Below are 27,592 nucleotides of genomic sequence, written 5' to 3'. Positions count from 1 at the left end.
ATTAGAAATGACACTAGAAACTTGGTTCTAATCGGCCGCCCATGGCAAACTTCATGCCTGTGGCCACATCTGGCCACATCTAGGCCATACGTCTCGACCTCTAAGCCTATGTCTTCACATTTGGAGCAAGGAACATACGCATCAATGATGCCGCCCAATTTCATGAGGCCTCGAATCCCACCACGGGACTTCACGACAACACTGCAGCCACCAACCATTTTGCCGCATAATGCGGCTATGGTGATATATCGTCCCGTGCATGGAAAAAGCTCTAGATGGAGAAGACACATGAGGGAAGAAGCTCACGACCAGAGGGAGTGGGCTTGAAGCTAGTCCATATGCTATGTTATATTGGATCTCATACTCTATAGATAGGGGGTGAAGCTTAGTTAAGGTTAAGGTGGGCCCTGCCCCTCTTGCTCACCTTAATCCCTCATTGTGTAAACCGTAATTTCATTACCATTCCTTGGTATTTGGAGCACAATTACATAGACTGCCCCCTTATTGTTTCACCACTATCTATAGATAGATGCACTTTTCCCGGACAAAAAAATTTTGAATTATGAATTATAGTTTACGAGCATTTGGGTCTTTATTGGGTTTTGCTAAAGAGTCTGTCTACACAAAACTATGTGTTTTATACAGTTTCAACACATTAATTTTTTCACCATAAAATTAAGATCCAACAGCCTCCATCCTCTTTCTACCTCCAGCCTTCTTCTATCTTCAGACAATCACAAATCACAAGATCACAGATCACAGATCACAAGAAACAATTTTTTTCTATGGAAAGATAAATCGCAGAGGAAGAGGAGGTACCTAGAGCCGGATCCGTCACTGCACTGTGCCGCGTACACATCGAAACTGAGGCTAGGTCGAGCTGGATCTGTCACTGCACTGTGCTACGAACACATCGGAACTGACGCCAGGCTAGGAATCATTGCGGCTGCAGCTCCGACAGTATGGCGTGGCGGGACCTGAGGGGCGAGCTCGCCGGAGCCAGTGATCACCGGTGAAAAAAGATAGAGAAAAAATTCATATGTTTTTTCTCTCTAAAACACATGTGTGTTGTATAACATTTATGTTTGCTAAATGGGCTTGGTTATTATTAAAAGGTAAAAGGATAGGAGGAGGAGTATTTGGCTTTGACTATCTCCACGGACCACGAATGACTTGCGAAAGAAGTAGAAGGGCGGGTCCCCAGGGACACGGTGGCCGCTGCTGGCCCAGCCACTGGCAACGGAAGTATCAAAAGGACCCCTCGCATTCCGGAGCCTATAACAGATGAATCCTCTCACATCAGCTGGTTGTTGGCTTCCTCTCCTCCTCGGATCCTTCCTGTTGCCTCCTTCCTCCCCACCGCGCAGCCGATCCCCACCCATCCATGGACACGGGCATGGAGTTCTCCTCCTCTGCCCTCCCTCCTCCCGCCTTCTGCTAGGAGCCCGCCTTCTGCTAGGAGCGGCGCCGCGGAGTCGTGTGGCGTGGCGTGGACTGGAGATCCAGCTCCCCCAGCGTGGACCAGGGCGCCATCCGTCCTCGATTTGGACTTGGATTCACCTCGCCTTTTCTCTTCCTCTCCCTGGTAAGGAATCCCTCCCTCCCTCCCTATCTTGCTTTGCGAGGTCAGCGCTCGAGAAAAGATCAAATCTTTCTTCTTTTCTTTCTCTCCATTCCGTTCAGTTTGTACCGGATTGCGTGCTGTACTGCGAATTTCTGTTTGATTTCCTCTCCAAGATATTTGGGGGTAGGCGACGTTGGCTTCAACTCAATCACGTGCGGCTCCGCGTTGTAACGGAATCTTGTACATACAGTATGCATCTGACAGCTATTCCTACAATGTTGCATTCCGGATTCTACCTGTCCCCCCCCCCCCCAAAATTCCAGTGATTAAATCCATCCCTTGTTTAGCTACCCGACACCTTGATTTGGCCTATTGTTCAGTTATTAGTGAGCAAAACAAAGTACAATGGTTTCTAGAATCAAACCTGAAATGCGCATTTTGTTTCTTCTTTTGATTTGAGCAGCACATCAGCGAGCCATAAAATGTTCATTAACGATGCATGTTTTCTTTTCACTTGTTCCTACTTGGAATGGATATGAATCACAGTAAGTACGCGAGAGCGTGTCAGTTGTATTTGCACTGAACCCTCGCATAGTAAATACCAAATGATGGAACCCTTCTCAACTTTATATATAATTCCATCGCCTTGTTTTTGTTGGTCATTTTGCAATCATAGTGAAGGCCTGCCTGTGCTAATACTGCTAGAAGAATGCACACCTCTTATGCAACAACAACAACAACAAAAAAAACTTTTTGTAGTGTTTTCTTGAAACTTTTGTTTTGTTTGCTATTAAAATAGATTCTTTTGCATCAAGGGCACTTCTTACATATATTGCGGACCTGTTTTTGCCTGCGTGCCTTCTTCACTTAGGGTCACTTTTTGGACATAAAAGCTGAATGACATTAAGGCAAAAAATGGAGCTTCCATTTTTGGACTTTTAACTGAAACCTGCACACCCTGAGGTCTTTCTAGAGTTAACATGCAAGTCCAAAAGGTTCAAGATGATGGGAAAAGCCTCCTTACTGGGGTCAAGTAGGTTGGCTTATCAGTCATGTTTATGTTGTGAATGGGCTTCACCAGAAGATGCCCTAAATCTGGAAACATGTATGTTGTTGGGCCTTATAGCCTGCAGTCCATTTTCCCGCTGAACAAATTTATGTCCTTGCTTGACCTAACATTCAACTTGTCTTTTTGTCATGCTGCTTATTCGAACCTTTTTCTTTCGGCGTAGTTTTTATGTGCTATCTTTGCCGAGTGACTTTTGGTTTGTAGAGACAACCTTGTTACTAATTGTGCTCCTATATCTAATTGGAACTTAAAAATTCCATAATTCTCTTGTGGAAGCGCAGGCCTAACACTGGTGACCATAATAGGCTTATTGACTTGATTCTACTGGTTTTATTTATAGACAGCTAATGGTACATCCTAAATAAACCTTATATGTTGATTTGCATCAATGTTTTCTTTCAGGTCTGCCATTGAGGGGTCACATGTGTTTCAGTGGCGGTTAGAAGCCTACAACTCTACATTGACGTGAAGTTGTGGTTGGATTTGTTAACCGGTATTGCACTCCCTTCTTGCCTGCCACCTCTAAAGGCGGCAAGAGATTTGCCGTTATATTATTAGCAGCAGAAAAACAAAAGGAGGTTACAGAATTAGTTCCAACTCAACGACTCACACAGGACCAGGACATCCTTATGCTAATACCCGAACATAGACATGCACCCCACAAAAATAACACTCAGCATCTGAGTCAACATTCCTCGCCTTATATGAGTTGATGCCATATCTATTTGCTTCATATCCTTCACCAAAAATTTACTGCTCTCTTTATTTAGAACAATGACAAATGGCTATACAAAACGAGTATAAGAAGTAGCACTGTAGGCCTTTTATGCACAATTTCTTTTTGTTTGTGCTTTTCCTGTTTGAAAACATATTTTATTTACTGAAGTTTATGCTGTCATGGTTATTATTTGGATGACAAGTCTCATCATCGCTAATATCGATATTATGACTAGTCATTGCTACTTTATGCGGTTTGATTGTCATCCACTTGCATTTCTAAATCTTACTGGGTTCTTAGTCTTCAAAATGGATGAAACAACACGATGTAATATTTGGTAATTGGTATCTTCTGTGCTCTTATCCTTGTTCAGCCATAGCAAATAGATACTTGAAAATTCCATGGTTTAAAAGAATCTTAACCAACATTGCTGGAATAAAAATCACAAACCTAATGTTCACTTGAATTGTTAATCACAATGCAGATAGATTTCATATATCCGCATGGAGGTACAGATACTGCTCTGAATGCTAGTAAAGAGAAGTACCTGCTACAACTTGCAATATGCTGTTTGATTTTGCTATTTACTCTCGGTTGGCAATATCTTCATTTCTTTGACCTGCTATTGTTTTTAGTTTCTTATTCTTTAGATTATGTCAAAAAATAGCCTAAACTCAAATGAATGTGTTATTTTGACCATTTTATGTAATGTTATGAATCATTTTTGAAATTTAGAAATGAAATATCTAGGTGTTTGTAATTTTAAGAGTTCTTACATATTGTGAACTAACTTTGCAGGTCATGTTGAGGGCAAAGCAACTTGGCACCCTAACTCAGTGTGCACGATCCTTCTATCTTAATGGATCAAGGTGTGGTAGCACAGATGGAGCTTCATGCACATGTCCTGAGGATGAGACTTATGCTCCAAAAAGACAGACTGCAACTGCTATCGAGCAGAAGTCTCATTCAACCCACAGAACATCTGTGAAGATTCAGCCTCCTGTACAAGATGTTATTAGAGCTACTGGCCACCCAGCTCCAGCTGTTCATGCCACTACCTCACCTCCAGGAAAGGAGCCTGCATCTAGTAACAGAAGCAATCGTCCTCACAATCATCAGCAGATTATAGGAAGTGATTATGTACAGCCATCTAAGCAGACAGCCAGAAGCATTTCTCAATCTGGAATTGCTGGAGCTGGTGTATATTCTGAGCTGGTTAATTTCAGGTCCTCATCTAATAATGGAAGCACTGATCAGGCTCCACAGATGGGTACTAACTATTCTTATCAGATTTTATCTGATAGCCATTCTTCTAATAACAGGGCACAGAATCAACTTAACTTTCCTGAGGGAAAGATGGCTTATAACCCTTCCGTAAACAATGAATTTGAGAAGGGGTACCCAAGAGCTGGCTATGCAAAGCCAAAGCAGAGTTTCTCAGGACCATCTGTGATGGTTTCCAGTTCACCATCACAAATAAGGAGTCAAGGGCATCCTGGTCCACCCTATGCAAAATATCATTCTAATCATTTCAATTCAGATGCCAGGCAAGATGAAGTACAAACTCGGAACCCATCAGGTCCCAATGTTTTTAATGGTTCTGGCAACAAAATTCAGTGTTCTACAGGAACAATAAAAGCTCATAGTGGAGGACCCCAATCTAACTTAAGATCATTGAAGTCATTGCGGTCAGTTGAGCAGTACTACCACACACTGCAGCAAATGAAATGGGGTCCAATGACCGAGCATGTTCTGGATAATCTTCATTGCAAGATAGATGCGTTCCAGGCGAATCAAGTACTCAAGCTGCTTCATGACCACACTGTCGCTCTTGGTTTCTTTCAATGGTTAAAGAGGCAACCTGGATTCAAGCACGATGGTCATACTTACACAACCATGATAGGCATCCTTGGGCAAGCCAGGCAATTCGGTGTTTTGAAGAAACTTCTGGATGAGATGAGCCGAGCTCACTGTAAACCAACTGTGGTGACATACAACAGAATAATACATGCATATGGTCGTGCAAATTATCTTAAGGAGGCTGTTAATGTTTTTGAGGAAATGCAGGAAGCTGGTTACGAGCCTGATCGGGTTACATATTGTACATTGATTGATATCCATGCTAAAGCTGGATATCTGGACATTGCAATGGATTTATATGGCAGGATGCAAGAAGTAGGCCTGTCACCAGATACATTCACCTATAGTGCCATGGTTAATTGCCTTGGTAAAGGTGGTCAATTAGCGGCTGCTTATAAGCTTTTCTGTGAGATGATTGAAAATGGCTGCACACCTAACCTTGTTACTTACAACATTATGATTGCGCTCCAGGCCAAAGCAAGAAATTATGAAAATGTTGTTAAGCTGTACAAAGACATGCAGGTTGCTGGGTTCCGTCCTGACAAAATAACTTGCAGCATTGTTATGGAAGTTCTTGGTCATTGTGGCCATCTGGATGAGGCTGAGGCTGTTTTCATTGAGATGAGGCGTGATTGGGCTCCTGATGAGCCAGTATATGGACTTTTGGTCGATCTCTGGGGCAAAGCCGGCAATGTTGACAAAGCACTAGGATGGTACCAAGCAATGCTTCAGGATGGTTTGCAGCCTAACGTGCCTACCTGCAATTCGCTCTTGAGTGCTTTTCTGAAGATGAACAGATTTCAAGATGCCTACATCGTGCTCCAGAACATGCTTGCTCAAGGGCTTGTTCCATCTGTGCAGACTTATACCTTGCTGCTCAGCTGCTGCACCGAGGCTCAGGCACAGATGGGTTTGTGCGGCCAGCTCATGGCCATCACTGGACATCCAGCTCACATGTTCCTGCTGTACTTGCCTGATGCAGAACCTGGTGGCCAGAACGTCAGGGATCACACCGGGTATTTCTTGGACATGATGCACAGTGAGGACAGAGAGAGTAAAAGGGGTCTAATGGATGCTGTCATAGACTTCTTGCACAAGTCTGGTCTCAAGGAGGAAGCGGGCCTTATATGGGAGGTTGCTGCACAGAAGAATGTGTACCCAGATTCTGTGAGGGAGAAGAGCTCGTCGTATTGGCTCATCAACCTTCACTTGATGTCTGAGGGCACAGCAGTGACTGCTCTGTCCAGGACACTTGCCTGGTTCCATAGGCAGATTCTGACATTGGGCACTGGCCCTGAAAGAATTGACATTGTCACTGGCTGGGGCAGGAGGAGCAGGGTAACTGGATCTTCGCTGGTTAGACAATCGGTTCAAAAGCTTCTAAACCTCTTTGAATTCCCATTCTTCACCACCCGTGGAAATACTGGCTGCTTTGTCGGCTGTGGGGAGCCACTCAACAAATGGTTGCACAATCCTTATGTTGAGCGCATGCATTTATTGTAAGCTTGCAGTGAGGTCATTGGCCAGGCCAGAAATAAGGGACCTATTTAAGCAGGCACAGTTTTGTGGAAGGATCAGCTTGGGATGAATAAAGATGTGCACCATATATAGTTCGCTCCTTAGGGTGATTTAGTCAGGTCAGGTGTAGTTTGGTAGCGGAATAGTCTACGCTTGGAAACTATTTAGTGTGATTGTGGTAACATTTAGAGATGGCATTGTTCGTTTAGCATAAATTTCTCACAATTAGCCAGTGAGGATTACTGCATCAGGTGTTCCATGTTCCAATTCTTCATTTTAACTTGAGCGATTACTGCATCAGGGGTTCCATGTTCCAATTCTTCATTTTAACTTGAGTGACAGGTTGACAGCTGCTTCTGACAGGTAATGTTGTTGATGAACAAGTATTGGTTATTGAGAGTTGAGACAGAAGAATCATAGCTGGATGCACATTCTGATCGGTCAAGTACAATTCACAACTTGACCAACTAGATCGTAACTATTATTTTTCCAGAATCCAGATTGCACTTTGTACACCTAGATTGTAACTACTATCAAGCAGTCATGCTATATGTACCCCATCTTAGGTTAGTGTTACAATTCAGTAGCAAATGTAGCTCCCTGATCCTAGTCATCTTGGAATATCCTTATCTTGATTGCATATTTGTTGGTATCCCTGAATCATTCCCAGATAATGTAAGGAGTCTCTTTCATCACTCAATCCATTTCCTTCTCTGATATACAACCAGTTACAATTGCAAACATGACTGCTGCTCTGAGAGATTGCTAGTCGATGCTAGTGTGCCTATGCTTGTCCCAGCTATATACCCACCGGTCCATGCATTCTGTGGAAAAACAAACAACTAATGCTGGTTACAAACTTTTTTCTTCTCACATTAAATCTGAAATACTCAATCAAGTTTTCATTGCCAAAGTTTGTGGTGAACCTATTGATCTTTTAACAAAAACAATATTCTAAAGGAATTTGTACAGCTTACCTGAAAATTGAATCCGCCTGTGACCCCATCAACATTAAGAACCTAGAGCAAGGCCATCCGCAAAAAGTTAAATAAACTTTTAAGTTCGCTGCTCCAGAATGTTTTGACTTCAAGAACGATATATTACCTCTCCTGCAAAGAACAGATTTGGCTGTTTCTTGCTTTCCATAGTGCCAAGTGATATCTTTAACAATAGGGAGGCAAGTTAGGTCTATATGCAAGTTGATTTCATGTTCAAGAAATTTGCAGTTAAAGATTAGGAACCTCTGAAATTGGAACACCTCCTGCAGTCACAAATTCATCTTTAAATTGGCCCTACATATGATATAACTCACAGTGAGTTACTGTTGATATCCTATACTAAATGGCTGACAAATTTCAGTTAGCATATTATGATATCACACACCTTTCCGACCACTTCAAACATCCATTGTTTCAACCGAAGGGCTATTGCGTTTAGATGATTATTTGGCATGGAGGCCCAGTGTGTATCATCATTTAAACTCTGCAAAGGTTAGACTTTCCTGATGAAATCATCGAACTAAATGGATAAGCAAAGCACTATTCAGTAATAGTATCACCTCCTGTTCTAGTAGGAATCTCCAAAATCTCTTCACCAGGCCAAACTCCGTGGGGAACGTGATATTCACTTTGCGCTTCTGCAGTTCAAATTCATCTTTATTTATGGAACTGTTAGAATATTTCTCTCATGATTTTGAAAAAGGGCGTACCCAGTGCAGAGAGCTCCCGCTTTGTGCGGGGTCTGGGGAAGGGTGTCAGTGGCAAGCCTTACCCTCATCTGTACAATGCGAGGAGACTGCGACTCGAACCCGGGACCTTCCGGTCATAGGCGGTAAGACTCTACCGCTTGCACCAAGCCGGCCCTTCACTCTCATGATTTTGAAGGTCAATTAAAACTTTGGTAAAAGTATTCCGATGTGACAGACCAGGAAGCTGCAGTTATTATTTGTGCTGGCAAAGTCAAAGATCATCTCAGCAAGCCAAATAATTAGTAGTAAGACTCAGAACTATTGCAGCACTTTACTCCAGGACACTTTTTTTTAGCTCATCAAAGTAAAGGCAACTCAAGAGTAGCTAAACCAGCAACAGATTCAGATTCTTTTGAAGATTTATGGCACTAACTTCAGTGGGTAAAGGAAACACTACAAAGAAAGAAATGGACCGCATGCTGATCTTTGTACTGGAATAGGATTCGCTTCACGTCCTCGATATGAATATCAGGTACAAAGTCAACCATAAGCTTTCCTGTGTTGAGAGAAATGTATGAGGAAAGTGGATACTATCGAGTGTACAGAAAGTCAACCATCAGATTTCTTGTTCTCAATTTAATGTATTTGGTGATAGACATAGAAAGAAACTGAAAAGGAACATATCAGATGAAGAGGTAAAACAGCAATGCTTGTATCACTAGAGAAACAAGAAAACAGGATATGCAACATGTTTGTACTCAGCAGGTGCCATAAAAGGTTAGCAGAAAGTACCAAACATTTGAATTTATGAGGACAAACAAGAAACATTCTAAATGATATAATAACTTTAGTATGACAAAGTACTGGTCCATAGGTGCCCAAAAGCTCTTAAGACTGTAAAAATTTCTAACACAAAGAGTCAGATCATAGAATTTTGCTAACATGCATAATTCCCTAATGATAACTCAGGAAAGTAAACCATTGCTAGAAAGTAACAAAAATAATAACAGTAAGTGCAAGGGACTCCCTGGAACTCTAACGAAAAGAAGAATGCAAGGGAGTGTTCTGGATCTATACAATGATGATCACAGACTACAAAACTAGACAAATATAACAATGATGCCATTGCCCCCAATTGTCAATCTAGTGAAAGTCCTGTATACTTTAATTGCATCATACCTTGGTAGTTGCACTGATGTAGTTCACGTGCTCCCCATGCCGACAACCGCAGCACAACAGGCCCACTAAGCCCCCAGTGTGTAACTAACATAGGCCCAGTCTGTAAAGACAAGTTACACTTGGTGTAAGCGATGTGTATAACTAGTTGGCTACCTCTCTAAGAACCAGCCAAATGCTGAAAAGAAATGGCATGTTCATCTGAGTTAATTCGGGAACACTTTTTTGAACACCATCCAGCTTCAGTTTTGCTTTGATTATTGGAAATGTAACCTACATAGCAGAAAGAAAAAGGGGTAAAAGTCATTGCCACTCAGTACTCCTGTTAGAAACAAAAACCAACTGCACGATGAGGCTTTCTTCTATAGGACACAAGTCTTGATGTCAATCATGTTCCTCCTCAGTAGCAAATAAATTATGGACACTAGTAGGCAGGTAAACGGAGGAAACTCATGTAATTTGGCTGCATGACTTACAAATTATCACTATTTTATTACTGGATAGAGTAATTCTTAGCATGGGAATTGAAACAGCTTCTGTGGATGCATACCCCAGCGAGATCAGCCAGCCGTTTGTCTGCGATTTTAAATGTGAACAAGCTGGGCACTGGTGCAATAACGGTCAAAGCCGCTGTCGCTGTGGTCAGCGCGGGAGGTAGGGGATGACATGTGGGGTCGGGTTGTCAGTGACTCAGTGTTTCAAAATGGAATTTTTCCTTGTTTAGATTTGAATGAATAGTGATGTGATTTGTTATTTTTGTGTAGATTTATTTAGAGCTCCAAAAATTATGAAAATTTTTGGTGTGACCTCTCTGTGATGTGTATTATTTAGGAAAAATATGAAATGCTATTTTTAGTACTTTTTGGATGTGATAAAAATTGCTCAATTAATTAATAAATGAGTTTCCATAATTTTTCTAGGCTCAATTAATTATCCAAAAATTATGAAATTTTTTTGCCACTTAGTTATCATGTGATGAACCTTTACAAAAATTTTGAGCTCAATTGGAACAAGTTGATTTATTTCATAATTTTGAATTAAATAATTAATTCATAAAAGCAAATAGTAACCTTTAATGATTTAGGTTTTGATTGAATTTTGGATTGAGTGATGACCTTGGGTCATTAGTTGATAATGATCCTTGGCAATGGAATTAAGTGTTACGAAAAAGGTTTAGTTAGTTAACTTGTAACTGTACCGCGAAGGAAAGTTATATTCAAGTTGTTAATTTTGCATCCATCATCGAGCATCATGTTTTATATCTCGCATCATGTTAAACATGGCATTGTTACTACATGTAGTGAACGAAGGTGAGCACGTAGTAGTTAATCAAGTTGTGGAAGAAGTTAATCCGTCTGTGGAGGTCGGATTTGATAATTATGGAACGACTCCGGAACCTAACGTTTCCGTCAACGAAGGCAAGCCCCGGATGCATTTAAACCTACCTTGTGATTTACAAATGGATTTCGCTTTTGCTTTTCTTTACTGCATTAAGTGATTAGGAGTTAAGTGAAAACCTAATTGGTGCATTACCAACCTTGTTTTCCATATCTACCTTGTTACTAGTTTTAATTCGTAATTGCCTAGTTATGCTTAGCTATGCTTAGACCGCTAAAAGTCAGGTGATTACCTATCACCTATGAATTTTAAATGGATCTTTGGTTACGCCTGGTTACTTATGTGATCATGAAATATGAGCATGTGGAGTAATAAATCTAGATCGGGCAAACTCAGTGTAGGGGAGCCACAAGACATGGAGGTCTTGTGAGCGGGTTCTTTCCGCCTGTGTCGATTAAGAAACCGTCTGTTGTTGAACTATGTGAGGTAAGACTTTGTAGTACTAACCACATACTCCGATAAGCCTTAACTTGGCAATTCTATTACGAGAATGGCTACTCGTGCACTGGGAGTGGAGAGATGGTGGGAATAGCGTGTACCCACGTGGCAATGGGCTGGATTGGTGGAGTACTGTATTCTCGGGTGGCGTGGACCCGTTATTGTTTTAGAGAATCTGAGGAAAGGTTGGTATATGTAGGTCAGGGACCTACATATGTCATGTGGTCTGGAATTCCCAGCTAGATTATAATCGGTTCGAATCGTCGTTGCTCCTCGGTTATGGAGACTCAACTCTCTGTTCATCATCATAGTTTAATAACTGGAAGTTGAATAAGGTTTGAGAAGGTGTGGGATATGAAGTGTCATGATGTATGTGATCTTTGTGAAGATAAACATGTTGTTATACAGAATTTTGCTAAAGAGTTTTTACGCAAAAGAACTTTGATTATTGCTAAAGCCATACCTTGAATCTCTGAGCCTACATTCCTATGTTCTATTAGTTTTTATTTTTGGTTAAGTCTTGTTGAGTACTTTTGTACTCAGGGTTCGTTGACCCTTGTTGCAGGTGAGGCTCATGAGCAGGTCTGCTTTGGACCGTGCTGCATGACTGTTGTTCAATGCGATGGTGATAAGTAAATGTGTGATCCTTGGGCAGGATACTTATATTGTGTGTTTGTATTATGTTATAATACCACTCCACTACTACTACATTTTATAATAATTATCAAACTTAGTTTGTAAGGTTTGAAACAACTGGTTTGTAAACTAAGTTATCGTAAGACTTCCGCTATTTTACTCTGATGTAGATATTTGAATAAATATTGTAATACTGCAATAACTCTGTAATGGGATCCTGCTCAGAAATCGTGGATGATTTGGGGTTCCTTGAGGACACCTGACAGTCTTCTGAAGTTACTAGGAACATATGCATAGTCATCAGAGGTCATTGGACAGTGACAGGTGCATGTGGGTCCTATAATTTAGGAGGTTCTACCACAATAGGCCTAAGAAAATTTGGGTTGCAAAGTCACTTGTTGAGAAAGTCAAGGGCCCTCAACAAGTTTGGATTCCTAAAGCTTGATCTCTTGTGTGTAGGTGAACTACAAGACCGGTGGAAGTCATTGGGTAATTGATAGTGGTTGCACACAACATATGACCGGTGATCCTCGTATGTTCACCTCACTAGATGAAGAAGTAGATGGACAAGAAAGAATCACATTTGGAGATAATTCAAAGGGCAAAGTTAAAGGATTGGGCAAACTGGCAATATCAAATGATCATTCAATCTCAAATGTGCTATATGTTGCGTCATTGAGTTTCAACTTACTATCCGTTGGACAATTGTGTGATCTTGGCTTTCAATGCCTATTTACCGAGAAGGAAGTGGTTGTATCTAAGAAAGATGATGATCAAGTGATATTCAAGGGATTTAGATACAACAACCTATATTTAGTGAACTTCACCTCCGAAGATGCTAATTTGAAGACATGTCTATTCACCAAAACAACACTTGGGTGGCTATGGCATAGAAGACTTGCTCATGTTGGGATGAGCTCACTCAAGAAGCTAATGAAGAATGATTTGGTGAGAGGGTTGAAGGATGTGAAGTTTGAGAAGGACAAGCTTTGTAGTGCATGTTAAGCTGGAAAACAAGTTGCAAACACTCATCCTACAAAAGCTTTCATGTTAACAACAAGAGTGCTAGAGCTCCTTCACATAGACTTATTTGAACCAACAACATACAAGAGTTTGGGAGGAAATCTTTATTGTCTTGTGATTGTTGATGACTACTCAAGATACACATGGGTGTTCTTCCTTCATGACAAATCCAAAGTTGCATCATGCTTCAAGAAGTTTGCTAAGAGAGCACAAAATGAGTTTGAAGTGAAGCTCAAGAAGATTAGAAGTGATAATGGGAAAGAATTTGACAACACAAACATTGAAGCCTATTGTGATGAAGTTGGGATCAAGCATGAGGTCTTTGCAACATATACTCCTCAACAAAATGGTGTAGTTGAGAGAAAGAACCGGACATTAATCACACTAGCAAGAACAATGCTTGATGAGTACAACACACCCGAAGCTCTATGGGCGGAAGCTATCAACACCGCATGCTATACATCCAACCGCCTATTCCTTTAAAAGTTTGTTGGCAAGACACCTTATGAGTTGCTCAATAGGAAGAAGCCGGACGTCTCCTTCTTTAGGGTGTTTGGTTGCAAATGCTACATCTACAAGAAGCGGCAACATCTAGGGAAGTTTCAAAGACATTGTGATATTGGTTTTCTTGTTGGTTACTCATCAAAGTCCAAAGCATATCTAGTATTTAATCATGCCACCGGCTTGGTTGAAGAAACATATGATATGGAATTTGATGAATCTAACGGCTCCCAAGAAGCACATGAGAATATTGATGATGTAGGTGATGAACCATTGAGGGAGGCCATGAAGAATATTTTGGTTGGAGACATCAAGCCACAAGATGATGAAGATGATGTACAAGTGATTAATCCATCTTCTTCATCGAATGTGCCACAAGATGGTGATAAAGATGAGAGAGTAGAAAATGAAGATACTCATGTCTTCCATGAGCAAATGGTGACACAAGCACAAAATGTTGATGCTCCACAACCTCCCCCTCAAGTGGTTGATAGAAGAAATTCACCTCTACTACAAGCTCATCCACAAGATCTTATCATAGGGAGTTCATCAAAGGATGTAATGACTCAATCTCAAAAACTTACTTTGTTTATTGAACATCACTCTTTTGTCTCTTGTTTTGAGCCTACCAAGGTAGAAGAAGCTCTTCAAGATCCGGATTGAATAAATGCCATGCATGAAGAGTTGAACAACTTCACCCGCAATGAAGTTTGGACTTTTAAAGAGCGACCACAAGGTGCAAGAGTCATTGGAACAAAGTAGGTGTTCCACAACAAGCAAGATGATCAAGGCATTTTTGTGAGGAACAAGGCAAGACTAGTTGCAAAGGGGTTCTCTCAAGTTGAAGGGTTGGATTTTGGAGAGACCTTTGCACTGGTTGCAAGACTAGAAGTCATTCGTATCCTCCTTGCATATGCATCACATCATGAAATGAAACTATATCAAATAGATGTGAAAAGTGCATTTTTAAATGACTTTATAAATGAACTAGTCTATGTTGATCAACCTCTCGGGTTTGAACACCCTAGATATCCTAATCATGTTTATAGGTTGTCCAAGGTGCTATATGGGCTTAAGCAAGCCCCAAGAGCTTGGTACGAGCGTCTTCGGGGTTTCCTCATTGAGAAGGGCTTCACCATTAGGAAGGTCGACACCACACTATCCACCAAGAAGCTTGATGGATATATCTTCATTTGTCAAGTGTATGTTGATGATATCATATTTGGATCATCAAATGAAGATTCTTGCAAAGAGTTTGGTGAATTGATGTCGAAGGAGTTTGAGATGTCAATGATTGGAGAGCTTACATTCTTTCTTGGTTTTCAAGTCAAGCAAATGAGAGAAGGGATTTTCATCTCTCAAGAAAAGTATACCAAGGATCTTCTTAAAAGGTTCAATATGGATGAATATAAGCCAATCAAGACACCAATGCCATCTAATGGACATCTCGACCTAGATGAGGGAGATAAAATAGTTGATCAAACTCTCTACCACTCTATGATCGGTAGCTTGTTATATTTAACCGCATCTAGGCCCGACATCATGTTTAGTGTGTGTATATGTGCAAGATTTCAAGCTAATCCTAAGGAAGCTCATTTAATTACCATTAAAAGAATCCTTAGGTTTCTTAAGCACACACCAAGCATTGACCTTTGATATCCCAAAGGAGCTATATTTGAATTAGTTGGCTATTCTGATTCAGATTATGCCGGTTACAAAGTTGATAGAAAAAGCACATCTGGAGGGTGCCATTTGATTGGTAGATCACTTGTGTCTTGGTCCTCCAAGAAGCAAAATAGTGTGGCTTTGTCCGCCGCCGAAGCGGAATACATTGCTGTGGGTGCTTATTGTGCACAAATACTTTACATGAAACAAACTTTGCTAGACTATGGTATAGTTCTAGAAAAGGTACCTCTTTTGTGTGACAATGAAAGTGCGGTAAAACTTGCTAATAATCCGGTTCAACACTCTCGTACCAAGCACATAGATATCCGCCATCATTTTCTTAGAAATCATGTTGCTAAGAATGATATTTCACTAGAAGGTGTAAGGACCAAGGATCAATTGGTAGATATCTTCACTAAACCGCTAGATGAGGCAACATTTTGTCAGTTGAGGAATGAGCTCAATGTGCTTGATTTTAGCAACTTCACTAGAAAATGAGCTTGTGTTGTCCCTTGCATTGCATTGTAACATACAACATGTTTACTTTGTGGTAATGCACTTAGGGCTTGTCTAACATGGTTAAGATAACCGCCAAAAAGTGAGTGAAGAAGCTTAACCTTGGATCAAACTTGACAAGCAACTAGAATTACTTTCAAGTATTGCATTGCATATGCATGAATGTTGTTTTGTCGTTTCTCTTCAATTGCCCTTTTATTACCTATTTTCTTAAAAAGAATTATAGCCTAAGGCAAAATACTTTGAAAAAAATGAGGGTTTGAGGGAGGTCACTCACATCAGTCCCAATTGGTGTTTATTTGGATCTTATTGAAGTTGGGACTCGATTGGGAACAGGCAGCGCGAAGGACTTTGAAGATTTGCTAAAAAAGAGTGACCGGACGCTGCACCGGACTCTGATGTCCAGCGTCCGGTCAGTTCACAGGAGGTGAACCATTGAAAGGTCATTGTGTAGTTTTGGTAATGGAGTGACAACCCTAGGTGGACTAATTGTATTTATGTGAGATACATGGGTGATTAGTCCACAAGTACATTTGTGTGAGCAACATATGTCGTGAAGGTAAAAATGGTTTGGAGATGTTGCAAAGCTCACACATGTGATGATGAAGGAGCTTATTGCACATGAGACATGACATTGAGTCATGTGATCAAGGTGGAGAAGATCAAGATAAGACTTGGCTTGATGGACCGGTTGCAAGCGTGAAGGGCAAGTTGGAGGCTTCAGAGCGATGGACCGCGTGGCGGTGAAGCTTGAGCAAGACTTGTGATTACTTTTATATACATTGTGCTTGTGTAGTTGCTCTTGTAATTAGTTAGCTTGTGTAGCTCACTAGTTACCTTCTTGCTTGTGTAGCATAGAAGTAGCTCCCTTGCATGGCTAATTTGGTTTGTGTAACCTTGTTAGTCACTTTGCTTAGTTTGTGTAGCTAAGTATTTGTGCTCTCTAATTTGGCATTGGTTGCCTTGTTATTGAGCATTGCTAGTGAGCTTAGTTGGATTTGTGCTTTTGCTTACTAGCATGTGTAGGTGCTCCCTCATTACTTGAAATACTAGTGGCATAGGTTTGTGTGACCTTGCTTTTAGAATTGGTTAGGTGAGCTCTAGTTAGCCCGACACCTTTGTTGCTTAATTAGGATCTTTGCAAGGTGCTAGAGAACATAGATAGAGGGGTGTAGTCTTGGTTAGACCGATAGTTTTAATTTCGCACTTGTTTTGGTTAGCTGACGCGATTAAGTTTTAGAAACGACTATTTACCCCCTCTAGTCACCATCTCGACCCTTCAAGTGGTATTGGAGCGAGGTCTCTTATTTGTAGTCTTCACCGACCCGAGAGGATGGCAAACTTTGGGCTAGAAGTTTTTTGTGACTCACGTATTTTTGATGGCACACACTATGCACGGTGAAAACATCATATGCTTGATCATTTCCGTGAATTGGGTCCCAAGGCATGGTGGATCATTGTTGTTGGTTTTTCTCATGATGCTTTGGATAAGGACAACCTAACCCAAGTGCAAGAGGATTGCTTACAACTTGATCATCGTGCTCTTTATTATCTAATGTGTGCTTTACATGATGATGTTTTTAGACGTGTGTGGGACTTGGAAAGTGCTTATGATATGTGGATGTCACTCCAAGCCTTCTACGGTGACTCCTCCACAAGTGATGATGGGAAATTCAAGAAGAAGGATGATCACAAGGTGGAGGCACATGAGTGTGTTGAGCATAATCACAATTTGGTGATTGTGGAAGATTGCTCCACCTCATGGTCAAGTGATGATGATGATGATCGATCCACTACAAGTTCACTTGACAAGATTGATGATGATGCCACAAGTGTTGCACATAAAGATTCTACCTCAAGCACACTTGGTGGTGATCTTGATGATGATGGTTCATGCTCGGGCCATGATTGTGATGCTACTACAAGCTCTTCTACATCACCACATTGTTTCATGTCACAAGGTGACACCAAGGTATCAAATGATAATATGGTTGATCATGTTGATTCATATAATGAGCTTGTGAGTAGACTTGCTAGCATAACCATGTCTTTAGAAAATGAGAAAGCTAAAACAATAAAATTGGAAAATGAAAACTCATTTCTAAAGAACTCTTGTGAAGAACATAAGAAATTACTTGATGCTTTTAAATCTTCAAATGATGAGCTAAAATTGAATCATGAGACACTACTTGCATCTCATGATGAATTATTAGAACAATATGCTTCTCTCATTAAAGTGTTTACAAAGAAACTTAAAAATAATGAGAGCTCATCACATGGATCAAATGATAAATTACAAAATGTTGCTAACCCTTGTGATGTAGGCAAGAAGCATGTATCCACCTCTTGTGATGATTTATTAGATATGGCATGCTCTTCACATATAGATGCTTGTTCTACTTCTATGTCTTGTGAGACTAACATTTTGAAGGAGAACATTGAGCTCAAAAGTGAAGTGAAGAAATTGAGCAACAAGTTAGAGAGGTGCTACAACTCAAAAGTCATCTTTGAGCACATGTTGAAGACTCAAAGAAACTATGGTGACAAGTGTGTCCTTGGCTTCAAGAAGAAGATGACAAAGGGCGAAAGAAAGAGAGAAAGAAAGATGAAGAAGCTACAATGAAGTGGGACACCTTGCAAATGGTTGCCCTAACATTGAGAAGTTCAAGAAGATAAAAGAAGAAGAGAGGCTCAAACATGTGAAGTGCTTCAAGTGCTGCACTTGGAGTCATCTTACCTCAATGTGCCCAACCAAGCAATTGGTGAAGCAACTAGAAGAGCCTCAACCAAAGCCACAAGTTGAGCAAGAGAAGACAACTCAAGAGCAAATCAAGATAAACCATGAAAATGGTGGTGATTTGATGATAAAGAAGAAGAAAACTAGAAGAGGTGGAAAAGCAAGAGAAAGAGCAATGCGTCCAAGGATGAATCAAGATGCAAAGCAAATGAGCAAGAACAAAGAAGGGAAAATGGAGAAGATTGCTCACATGATATGCTATAGTTGTGACATATTGGGCCACCTAGCTTCGGGTTGTCCAAACAAGCTTGAGAAGAAGGCTCAAACAAATAAGGACAAGCAAGACAATGAGAAGCACAACATGAGCAAAGAAGAAAAGGCTCAAGCAAAGAGAAAGTGCTACTCATGCCGGAAAAGGGGACACATGGAACATTCATGTCCCCTAGGTAACACTCCTAAGATTATTTCAATTGGTGATAATTCTATGCTTAGAAAGAATGGTAATGGTGTCTCTATGGTTGCTATTGCAAAACATTCCGCTACTCATACTAAGGCTATGCCTAAGTATGTTGCTCCTAACTTGAGAAGACCCAAAATTATTTGGGTACCATCAAAAAGTGGATGATTGATTATAGGTACCATTGGGTGAAGTACAAGTGCTATCAACATACAAGTGTCATATTCAAGTTGGAGTGATTTATTGGAATATTTGATGGCTTGCAAAAATATTTGAGTTGAAACTTGCTAATTAGATTATCATGAGCTAACCAAGGTATATCTCTTGTTGATCATTTCATTTGGGTGCATATGAGTTGATTGAATTGAATAAATATGCAATGTTGCTTGCTATAAGTTGATTGAATGGATAATTGCTTAGTAATCAAGTTTGGATTGATTTGTGTTGGATAAATTCATGAGATGACATTTAGTAAGTGGATTGAATGGATTTATGTCTTGTGAAAGTATTCAAACAAGTTGGTTTCAAGTTTGATTCATACTTGATGAAGTATAGCTCAAGTTATTAAAATCTGTCCTATATTGAAAATCTGAGCTAGCTGTGATCTTAGCCATGTTTGAGTGATCAAAACTTATTGGATTGGCATGAAAATTGGTGTACATGCTCTAGACTTATGTTATGAGATGTTGTAGAAATTTTATGAGAATTGGATAAGAGATGCCTCAGTTTTGGAGTGAAACTTGTCAGCTATAGTGCAGCAGTTTTCAGCATATATCAGTGATGGAATAATTGAAATCTGGTAGTAATCTAGAAGTCAAATGAAGCTCAAATTTTTACAGCTGTTAGATAACTCAGTGAAGCACATCTCCACCAAATTTCGTGGTATTTAGATTTGTACTTTGGGAGATATGCTTATTTCTTTGAAGGGTACAGAATCTGCCAAAAAAGTAACAAATGTTGGATTGATCTAGAGTCACTTTAATTGAAAGGTCCTCAAATTGAAAACATGTTTAAGAGTAATTAAGGTACCTAAGTTGGTTTTGAGATGATCTAAAAGCATGACAAAATATGAGTACAAGGCTATTTGATTGTGGAGTGTACTTTACACACTTTTGACACTCAAGATGAAAATCAAGATCAAACTCGAGTTGAAGATGAAGTTTAAGTTTAAGTGATGATTGGAGATCATTTGGTAGAAAGAAAAGAACTTAAACAAGTAGAAAGAAAAGGACTTGAAGAAGGAATCAAGGTTACTCATCAAGTTAAGTCCATCACTTGGATCAATCAATCAAGTTATTTCAAGTGAGTGTCAAGAATGGTTCTTGGAGAGAGGTCACTTCTCCCTAGTGTAGGGGCTTGTCGCCTATGTGTAGGTGAACCAAGTGTGGTACTTGGAAGGCTAACATGGAAGTGGTGATCCGAGGAACATTTGAGATGCTTAGTTGAAGCAATCAAAAGGGTTGATCAAGAAAAGCAAGCAACACCCAAAAGAGAGCTAGTCATGATATTTCAAGTAATATTCTCAAATTGATGCTCTCACGTAAGTAAAGATGAAAAAAAGAAGCAAGCCAACCACAATAAGAAAGTGCACTTGATCATAAGTGGTATTCATTTTATATGGGTGAAGAGTAAAACTCAAAATGGTGTCTATTGGTCTTCACCAAGCTTATAATTGGACTTTACATTGCTATTGGAGTAATGAATTGGAATCTATGTGACTATCCTCTACTCCAACATAGCAAAGGTATCATTGTAATATGCATGATCATTTCATCCCTTACTAGTATGCGGTTAGTGCATATAGTACATGCTTCATAGGATCATGCATAACAAATGAAATGTTTAAATTCATAGCCTACCACTATTGCTTGAATGATAAATTGATCTAGTGGTTAGTATATGAATTTGTTCATGAGCTAGTAAAACCAATTACTTGACTTAATTTGGATTGCTAACTAGTGACAAGTACAACATTAGAAAGATAACCCTTGCAAGAGGTGTGAAGAAGCTTGTCATTGGTTCAAACTGGACTTGGAAGCTTAAGCAAATCAATTTAGTTCAAGTCAACCATATAAGCTCATGATAGTGATAAGAGCACAAGCACAAGACAACAACGCAAATGGATATCTAGTTTGTTTGTTACAAGTGGTATCTAGACTCAAGTATTTCATCAAGAATCTACAAGTGATGTCTAGATCAACTTACAAGTGATATCCTATAAGTGGTACTCATGAAGATAGCAAATGTTCAAGAAATGGTTTTTATTGATAAATACAACAAGTGGTTCCATACTAGAAGATTCTTTCAAGTGGTATCACATCTACACATGGCATTAATCATGCAAGACGATGGTTCCACAAGTGATCCTCAACTTTAAGTGATCATCAAATAAAGAATGCATCCCTCACCCACAAGAGTTCAAGTGTATCAAATGGATGACCCATGCTATCACATAGGGGGAGGTGTCACACAAATTGATATCAAGATCAAAGATCCTATGTGTGGTATCTCAAGAAGCCCTACACAAGATATAAGTAGTACAAGTTAAAAGTGGTATCTTCAAGTGGTGTCATTCCAACAATCAAGTGATGTCCATAAAAATACAAGATTCAAGCCTGAACCATCTACCCCAAATGCATACCTTTGCATCAATGAGAAGCACACCTTTTATGGAAATTAATGACAAAGGGGGAGAGATTGTACAAAGATATGAAAGCTTTAAGATTGAGATTGTAGATATAAAAGCTTTGGGAGAAATTGAAACAAAGAAGTAGAGGTTGGACATGGACATGGACAAAGAGGGAGCAACATTGAAGAAAAGAGATGGAGCAAAATTCTTGGACAAGAGAAGCACACAAATAGAGTGTCGACGAAATATGGTTGGCAGTCTACCTAGGGGTATGCCCAAGGTAGTAAATTGTCGACAGACAGATGCGCAAGCCACAAACAAGACGGTGACGCAAGACAGACATGAGGTTTTATCCAGGTTCAGCCGCCAAGAAGGCGTAATACCTACATCCTACGTCTGATTTGTATTGCTGTATGTCAATGAGAGGTGTTTTTTAGAGGGGTCCCCTGCTTGCCTTATATACTCCGGGGGGCAAGGTTACAGATCTGGAAACTAATCCTAGCCAGTTACAATTGCCATATGTGGCCGGATAAGGATTCCTATTCTAACCGACCAGGATCTTGCTTGATCGCCAAATCTGCCTTGACTCCTTGCACGGGACTCCGATCAGGTTGGCTGGGCCACGCGTCGTCTTTTGGTGGACCGGACCCACTGATCCAGGCCGGCCCAAGCCTAGCCATAAGGGTATAGGGGTTAATACCCCCACAGCTAGTCCCTGAGCACTATGTATTATGCTGTAATACACCACTTTAACCTTTTCCGAATAGTGAGGCTTGAGTCTTGACATCCCTGACCACTGTTGTCGCTGGAGAAGTAGGTTGTTCGAATAATGTATGGTGCTCTTAAGAAAAAAGAAAAAGATTTCCGTCCTGTGAAGTGTGCCCACTTGTATTTCTAAAAAGAAATGTAAGTGAATCTTGAAACATAGCATCCTTGATCAGAAGAGGCGTAGGGGTCGAAAAATAAACACATTCATCGCAAGGTGAAGTGTGCCCACTTAGTCCCTGAGCCTGGTAGTAGATGACGTAGGCACGTGGTGCCAGGGTCTAAAAAGAATTCCCAGTTAAGTTGAGAACCCAATTGTCGTTCAAGCAATACGAGATGCATCGGCAGGTGCATCGTACCGATGTAGTCCCCGAGCTTGCTGAAAGGCGAAGTATGAGCCTTGTAGTAAGGTCTAAATAAAAGTCTCTCAACTATATGTGAGTACAAATCACATGTAGCTGAGGAAAACAATCTCTGAGCAGTGGTCAGGACAGTCCCCGAGCATGATAGTAATCCTTACATTCAGTCAAAGCATAGGGGTCGATTAAATAAACACATTCACCACATGGTGAAGTGTGCCCACTTAGTCCCCGAGCCTGGTAGTAGGTGACGTAGGCACGTGGTGCCAGGGTCTAAAAAAGAATTTCTACTGAAGTTAAGAATCCAATCGTCGTGCAGGCGATACAAGATGCACCGGTAGGTGCATCGTACCGATGTAGTCCCTGAGCTTGCTGGAAGGCAAAATATAAGCCTTGTAGCAAGGTCTAAATAAAAGTTTCTCAACTGTATGTGAGTACAAATCACATGTAGCCGAGGAGAACGATCTCAGAGAAGTGGTCGGGACAGTTCCCAACCATGATAGTAGTCGGAGTAGTTCCCGAACACGACAGTGGTCGGAGCAGTCCTCGAGCATGATAGTGGTCTGGGCAGTCCCCGAGCACGACAGTGGTCTGGGTAGTCCCCGAGCATGGCAGTGGTCTGGTCCATCCTTGAGAACAAAACATGCAGCGAAAAAACGAACACCGCTTGTATTATTATTTGGTTTATTTATTTTATCTCCTTACTCTGTCAAGTCCAATCTAACATGTCTGGTCAAAAAAGCAGACGGATATAACACGTCACACTATCATCTTGCTCTTTCTGGCAAACAGTCGCTTGGCACCTATATGGAGGTGCGTTAGTGTGGGCCCTCTCACATTATCAACGAAGAGGCGCGTACACTGGTAACGAAGGGGCACGTTTATTGGTGTAGATCTCGAGGTTGTGAAAACAATCGTCTGCGGCGCATGCACACGTCTCCCAAGAATCTCAGGCGGATGAAATGATGGAACTCTTGGTTATTTATAATATAGAACTGGTAAGTTACTTTTTACCGATCCCCATTGTCATTCGCCGCCGCAACCTTCTTCTTCCTCTTGCCGAACCCTATACCTCCGAAAATCATCACCAATCCCCCCTCCACCGCATCCACCCCTTTAGCAAGGGCAGATTAATGGTGAAGAGAGACGCCCAGAAGAAAGGCAGAGTCATGGCGAAGGAGTGGTGGAAGTCAAGGAGCAATGAGCAGACCATCGAAGACCTCGTCACCATGGGAGTGCTGCACAACAAGGCACTCGTGGGATGGCGTGCGCTGGAAGGAGAAAGCTTCCCCGATCCACAACCAGGTGAGATTGTGGTTTTCGAGAATTTCTTCAAGCGGGGTTTTGGGGTTCCAGTGCACCCTTTCCTTCAGGGGCTCTGCTTGTATTACGAGATTGGGATTTGTAATCTGCATCCCAACTCGATTCTTCTTGTCTCCACCTTCATCCATCTTTGCGAAGCCTATGGTGGCTTCCAGCCCCATTTCAATCTCTTTCGCCATTTGTTCTATCTGCGGAAGAAAGGGAGCGGCGGCTCGAAGATAGCCAGAGACGTATACCTCAATCTACATGACGGTATGAAGGCCTAGTACTTGCACTGCCCTTGGAACACCTCACTAGATGAATGGTACAAGAAGTGGTTCTACATCTGCGAAGAGCCGAACACGATCACCCTGTGCGATGTGGGGTTGATTCTGGAGAAGAAGAACAGCTGGTCGGAGAAGCCCGAGAACTTGGAGCAGATCGCAGAACTGCTCAGGATGATCCCGTGGGGAAAGCTGGACGGTCCAAGTGTGGTCGGGAACTTCATCAGCCGAAGGATCCAGCCCTGCCAGAAGAGGGTGCATCTTGGATACGAATACTAGGGGAGCGCAGATCCAACGAGGACCAGGAAAGAGGCGCTTGACAAGATCGAAGTCAAGGCCAGGATTGGGGAGCTATTCAACTTAGCTAATCCCAATTATGTCAGGTTAAGTGACATCGAGCATGCCTTCAAGCTGGCCCGACCTCCCCCAAAGGTAAATGATACTTCCTTGTACCTGCAGAGTTATGTTGTAACCAAAATTTAACTATGTTATCACCTTTATGTTTCCTAGAGCAATGGTCGTGACCGGGCAGCAGTGTACAAGTCTCCACCCCCTGGTGTGGATTGGCCACAAGTTGCTAGCCCAACCGCCCAGACCAGTGCTAGGACCGAAGATGTCGACTGGGTGGTACTCGGGGTTGGGGAGGAGGCAATGGCCAGGGCTGCTGGCAAGCGGCCGGCGGCCAACAAACGTCGTCAGGCCTTCTTCCCCCTTTCAAACGATGAAACAAAGGATGCGGACATCTTCCAACTCGTTCCTCGAAAAAGGAGGAGACAAATGGAGGCGACAGAGCAGGGTGGCTCCTCTGTACCAGCAGTGATCGCATCACCGACCACTGCAACACAGAGGACAAGTGGAGGAAGTGTCGAGGAGCAAACCCCGACGCCAGTACCAGTCATGGAAAAAGACCCGATTGAACCCACCGAGCACATGGAGCAGGCACGGTCGAAGAGACACTCCTTTGCCACATCATTCCGTGCTTCCAAGCTATAAGTATCTGTAACCTTGATGTAAGCTTATAATTTGTATTGAATAATACTGTCTTCTAAACTTTTCTCTGATATATTATTAGGTCGGCGTCCACCAAAAATCCTAACCAACTAGCCGGGTGCGGCACGACTTCACCAACAATGGCAGAAAAAACTACCCAGCAGCCAGCCGTGGAGGAACCTGTGGAAGAAAATCCATCGGCACCTCAGCAGATGAGCGGCCAGACGATAGTCCCTGAGCAGCTGGTCGAGAAGAGAGCTGAGCCAAGTACAAGTGCTCCAAGCACTAACCCTATTGAGGGGGACACTTCGGCGACAAGGGGACCAGACCAAGCCGAGGAACAGCAGCTGGAGGTGGCACAGAGCACGCTTGTCGATGCTATGGCTCATGGGAAGGCCATAGTAGTCGCAGAGATTATAGACTCCAGACCAGCGCCACCTCCTGGACAAGAGGCTAAAGAGGACGAAGTAGAAGAGGTCCTGGGCCATCCCCAAGACAGGCGACAACAAGTATATGTGTTGCGCTAGCGGAACGGCGAGTGGGTCATGCATGAGGAAATCCTAGAGGTCGAAGAGACCCTAAAAGTTGAATGAGCGGCAAAATGTCTGGTGATAGAAGTCCAGGTATGTTTGGCTTGACCACTTGACTCTACTATGTAGTCGAACTGTCTGACTTAGCTTGTTTATATGCAAGACGTGATGAAGACCGCAAAGTACCGAAAGAGGTGCTTCGACCAGATTGAGGGAATTATGGCCAACAATAGAGAACTGGCGGCCAAGGTGGAACGCTTGCGCCGCCAACTTGAAGCCGCCGACCAAGAGAGGATGGAGCAAGAGGCAGAGAATCAGAACCTGGTCAGCCAGCTCAGTAACAAAGAGCAGGAAAAAATAAGTAAGTTTTCATTTTATCATAGCAATTGCATGACACGTGTTGTTGCATTGTTGGTAGTGACAGCTATAGTGCAGGTTTAGAAGCCGAAGTAACCCGCCTCCAAGAGGAGAATAGTCGTGTGACCGCCGAGTGTGGTCGGCTGAAGGGGGACAATGAAAAACTGGCGCGCAACCAGTCTCAACTTCAGGACCGCACAACCAAGATGAAGGAGGAACTGAAAAGTGAGTATTCTAGACCACCTTTCTCATTCTGTTGCCCACCTTACCTTGTCATGCCGTTACATTTTGATGTCTTGTACGATTTGTAGTTTTAAAAGTCAATGCCAAGAAACATCTAGAAGCCGTGATGAAAGAGCGTGACGGCTGGAAGGCGCGATGCCTAGAGACCATCGAGGATCGGGACACATGGAAGAACCGGTGCCAGGAAGTGGCAACTAGCATTTTGCCCATCCTTGACCTTATCGACCCGGCGCTCACAGAGGAAGAGCCAAGGACGCCCTAGCTCGGGCTAGTCGAGAGATGTAGAAAAGCATGGGGATGGTTCCAAGAGTTCGTGAAGGAGGCGGGTGAGTACACGGGTGCACATGTGCTAAGCATGGTGCGTGCCCACTACCCCCTAATCGATCTCAAGTGCCTAGAGGGTGGATACCCAAAGGAGGTAGACCTAGACAAGGCTGAGGAACTTCGGATGGCCTAGCTAGACCCGTCGTCAAAGATAATTGGCGACATTAACCTATGCGGAGGTGGGACAGCACCTGTACAGGGTACGCCATCGACAAGTCAGCTCGGAACACCATTAGTTGCAAGCCAACCGACGAAGACTACGGTCTCGACCAGCCAGGCATCGGCGGGGCCATCCCCTTCAGCTCGACCAGCACAAGAGTCCCCGAGACTCAAGTAGGATATTGGAAGCAGCGAGCAGTAGGTGCCGTGCGTCCTGACCAGCCAATGTAATAGGCTTAGAGCTGTAGAAGGAGGACATAGTTGTGTTATTGTAAACTAGGACCTCTTCAGACAAGCTTGTAATAACGTAACTGTATATCATCATAAGCTTGTTTGCTTTGTATAAAACGTATTTAAGCTTGAAACTCATGTTGGTGTAACTAAGTGAGAATATGTTAATGTTCTATTTAGTTGTACCATTTTGCTCGACACATCATCCCAAAAAAGTTTGTGCGGCCCCAGTTTGCCATGTGGTCGGTGTGTGAGGTGCGTGACCTGTGCACACGTAGACGTGGACAAGTCAAACCAAGGGGGACCTATCGATCACCCATAACGTAGAGAGCGGATCCCATGCACGTGTTGGGAGGAACCAGAGACAGGGCCTGCTCCGAAAACCGTAGAAGGAGTGGTGGTCGGCTTTTACTGGCTAAGTTAGAATAACCATAAAATTCAAAGTGACACATTAGA

At 42.0% G+C, this 27,592-nt stretch overlaps 2 protein-coding genes across 2 annotated transcripts; one reads left to right on the top strand and one right to left on the bottom strand.

Annotated features, from left to right (window-relative positions):
• Positions 1–1,293: 1,293 nt before the first annotated feature.
• On the top strand, positions 1,294–7,026 carry LOC136502793 (pentatricopeptide repeat-containing protein At1g18900-like). Its single transcript, XM_066498037.1, has 3 exons — positions 1,294–1,585; positions 3,036–3,126; positions 4,150–7,026. Exon 3 carries the CDS (start codon positions 4,153–4,155, stop codon positions 6,712–6,714), a length of 2,562 nt encoding a protein of 853 aa, XP_066354134.1. The 5' UTR covers positions 1,294–1,585; positions 3,036–3,126; positions 4,150–4,152; the 3' UTR covers positions 6,715–7,026.
• A 194-nt stretch (positions 7,027–7,220) lies between these two features.
• On the bottom strand, positions 7,221–26,955 carry LOC136504040 (uncharacterized). The gene is made up of 11 exons (XM_066498926.1): positions 26,916–26,955; positions 10,143–10,228; positions 9,798–9,865; positions 9,596–9,699; positions 8,890–8,972; positions 8,288–8,365; positions 8,113–8,211; positions 7,971–8,021; positions 7,834–7,890; positions 7,707–7,748; positions 7,221–7,553 (listed from the first exon to the last, which is right to left on the bottom strand). The coding sequence occupies exons 1-11, from the start codon at positions 26,953–26,955 to the stop codon at positions 7,458–7,460; spliced, it is 804 nt and encodes a 267-aa protein (XP_066355023.1). The 3' UTR covers positions 7,221–7,457.
• Positions 26,956–27,592: the final 637 nt, after the last annotated feature.

Source organism: Miscanthus floridulus, chromosome 14 (assembly GCF_019320115.1).
Source record: "Miscanthus floridulus cultivar M001 chromosome 14, ASM1932011v1, whole genome shotgun sequence".
NCBI classification, from domain to species: domain Eukaryota; kingdom Viridiplantae; phylum Streptophyta; class Magnoliopsida; order Poales; family Poaceae; genus Miscanthus; species Miscanthus floridulus.
The sequence above is the reverse complement of the archived record's forward strand: the minus strand, read 5'-3'. Positions and strand labels throughout refer to the sequence as shown.

Bases quoted from the DNA above. Each gene is read 5' to 3' on its own strand.
- LOC136502793 (XM_066498037.1), top strand. From the start codon at position 4,153: ATGTTGAGGGCAAAGCAACTTGGCACCCTAACTCAGTGTGCACGATCC.
- LOC136504040 (XM_066498926.1), bottom strand. From the start codon at position 26,955: ATGGCGTACCCTGTACAGGTGCTGTCCCACCTCCGCATAG. The intron at 9,700-9,797 runs TCAGATGAACAT...TAACTTGTCTTT, and splicing joins AAAAGTGTTCCCGAATTAAC to ACAGACTGGGCCTATGTTAG. The intron at 8,366-8,889 runs GTCCATTTCTTT...TTTGAACTGCAG, and splicing joins AGTACAAAGATCAGCATGCG to AAGCGCAAAGTGAATATCAC.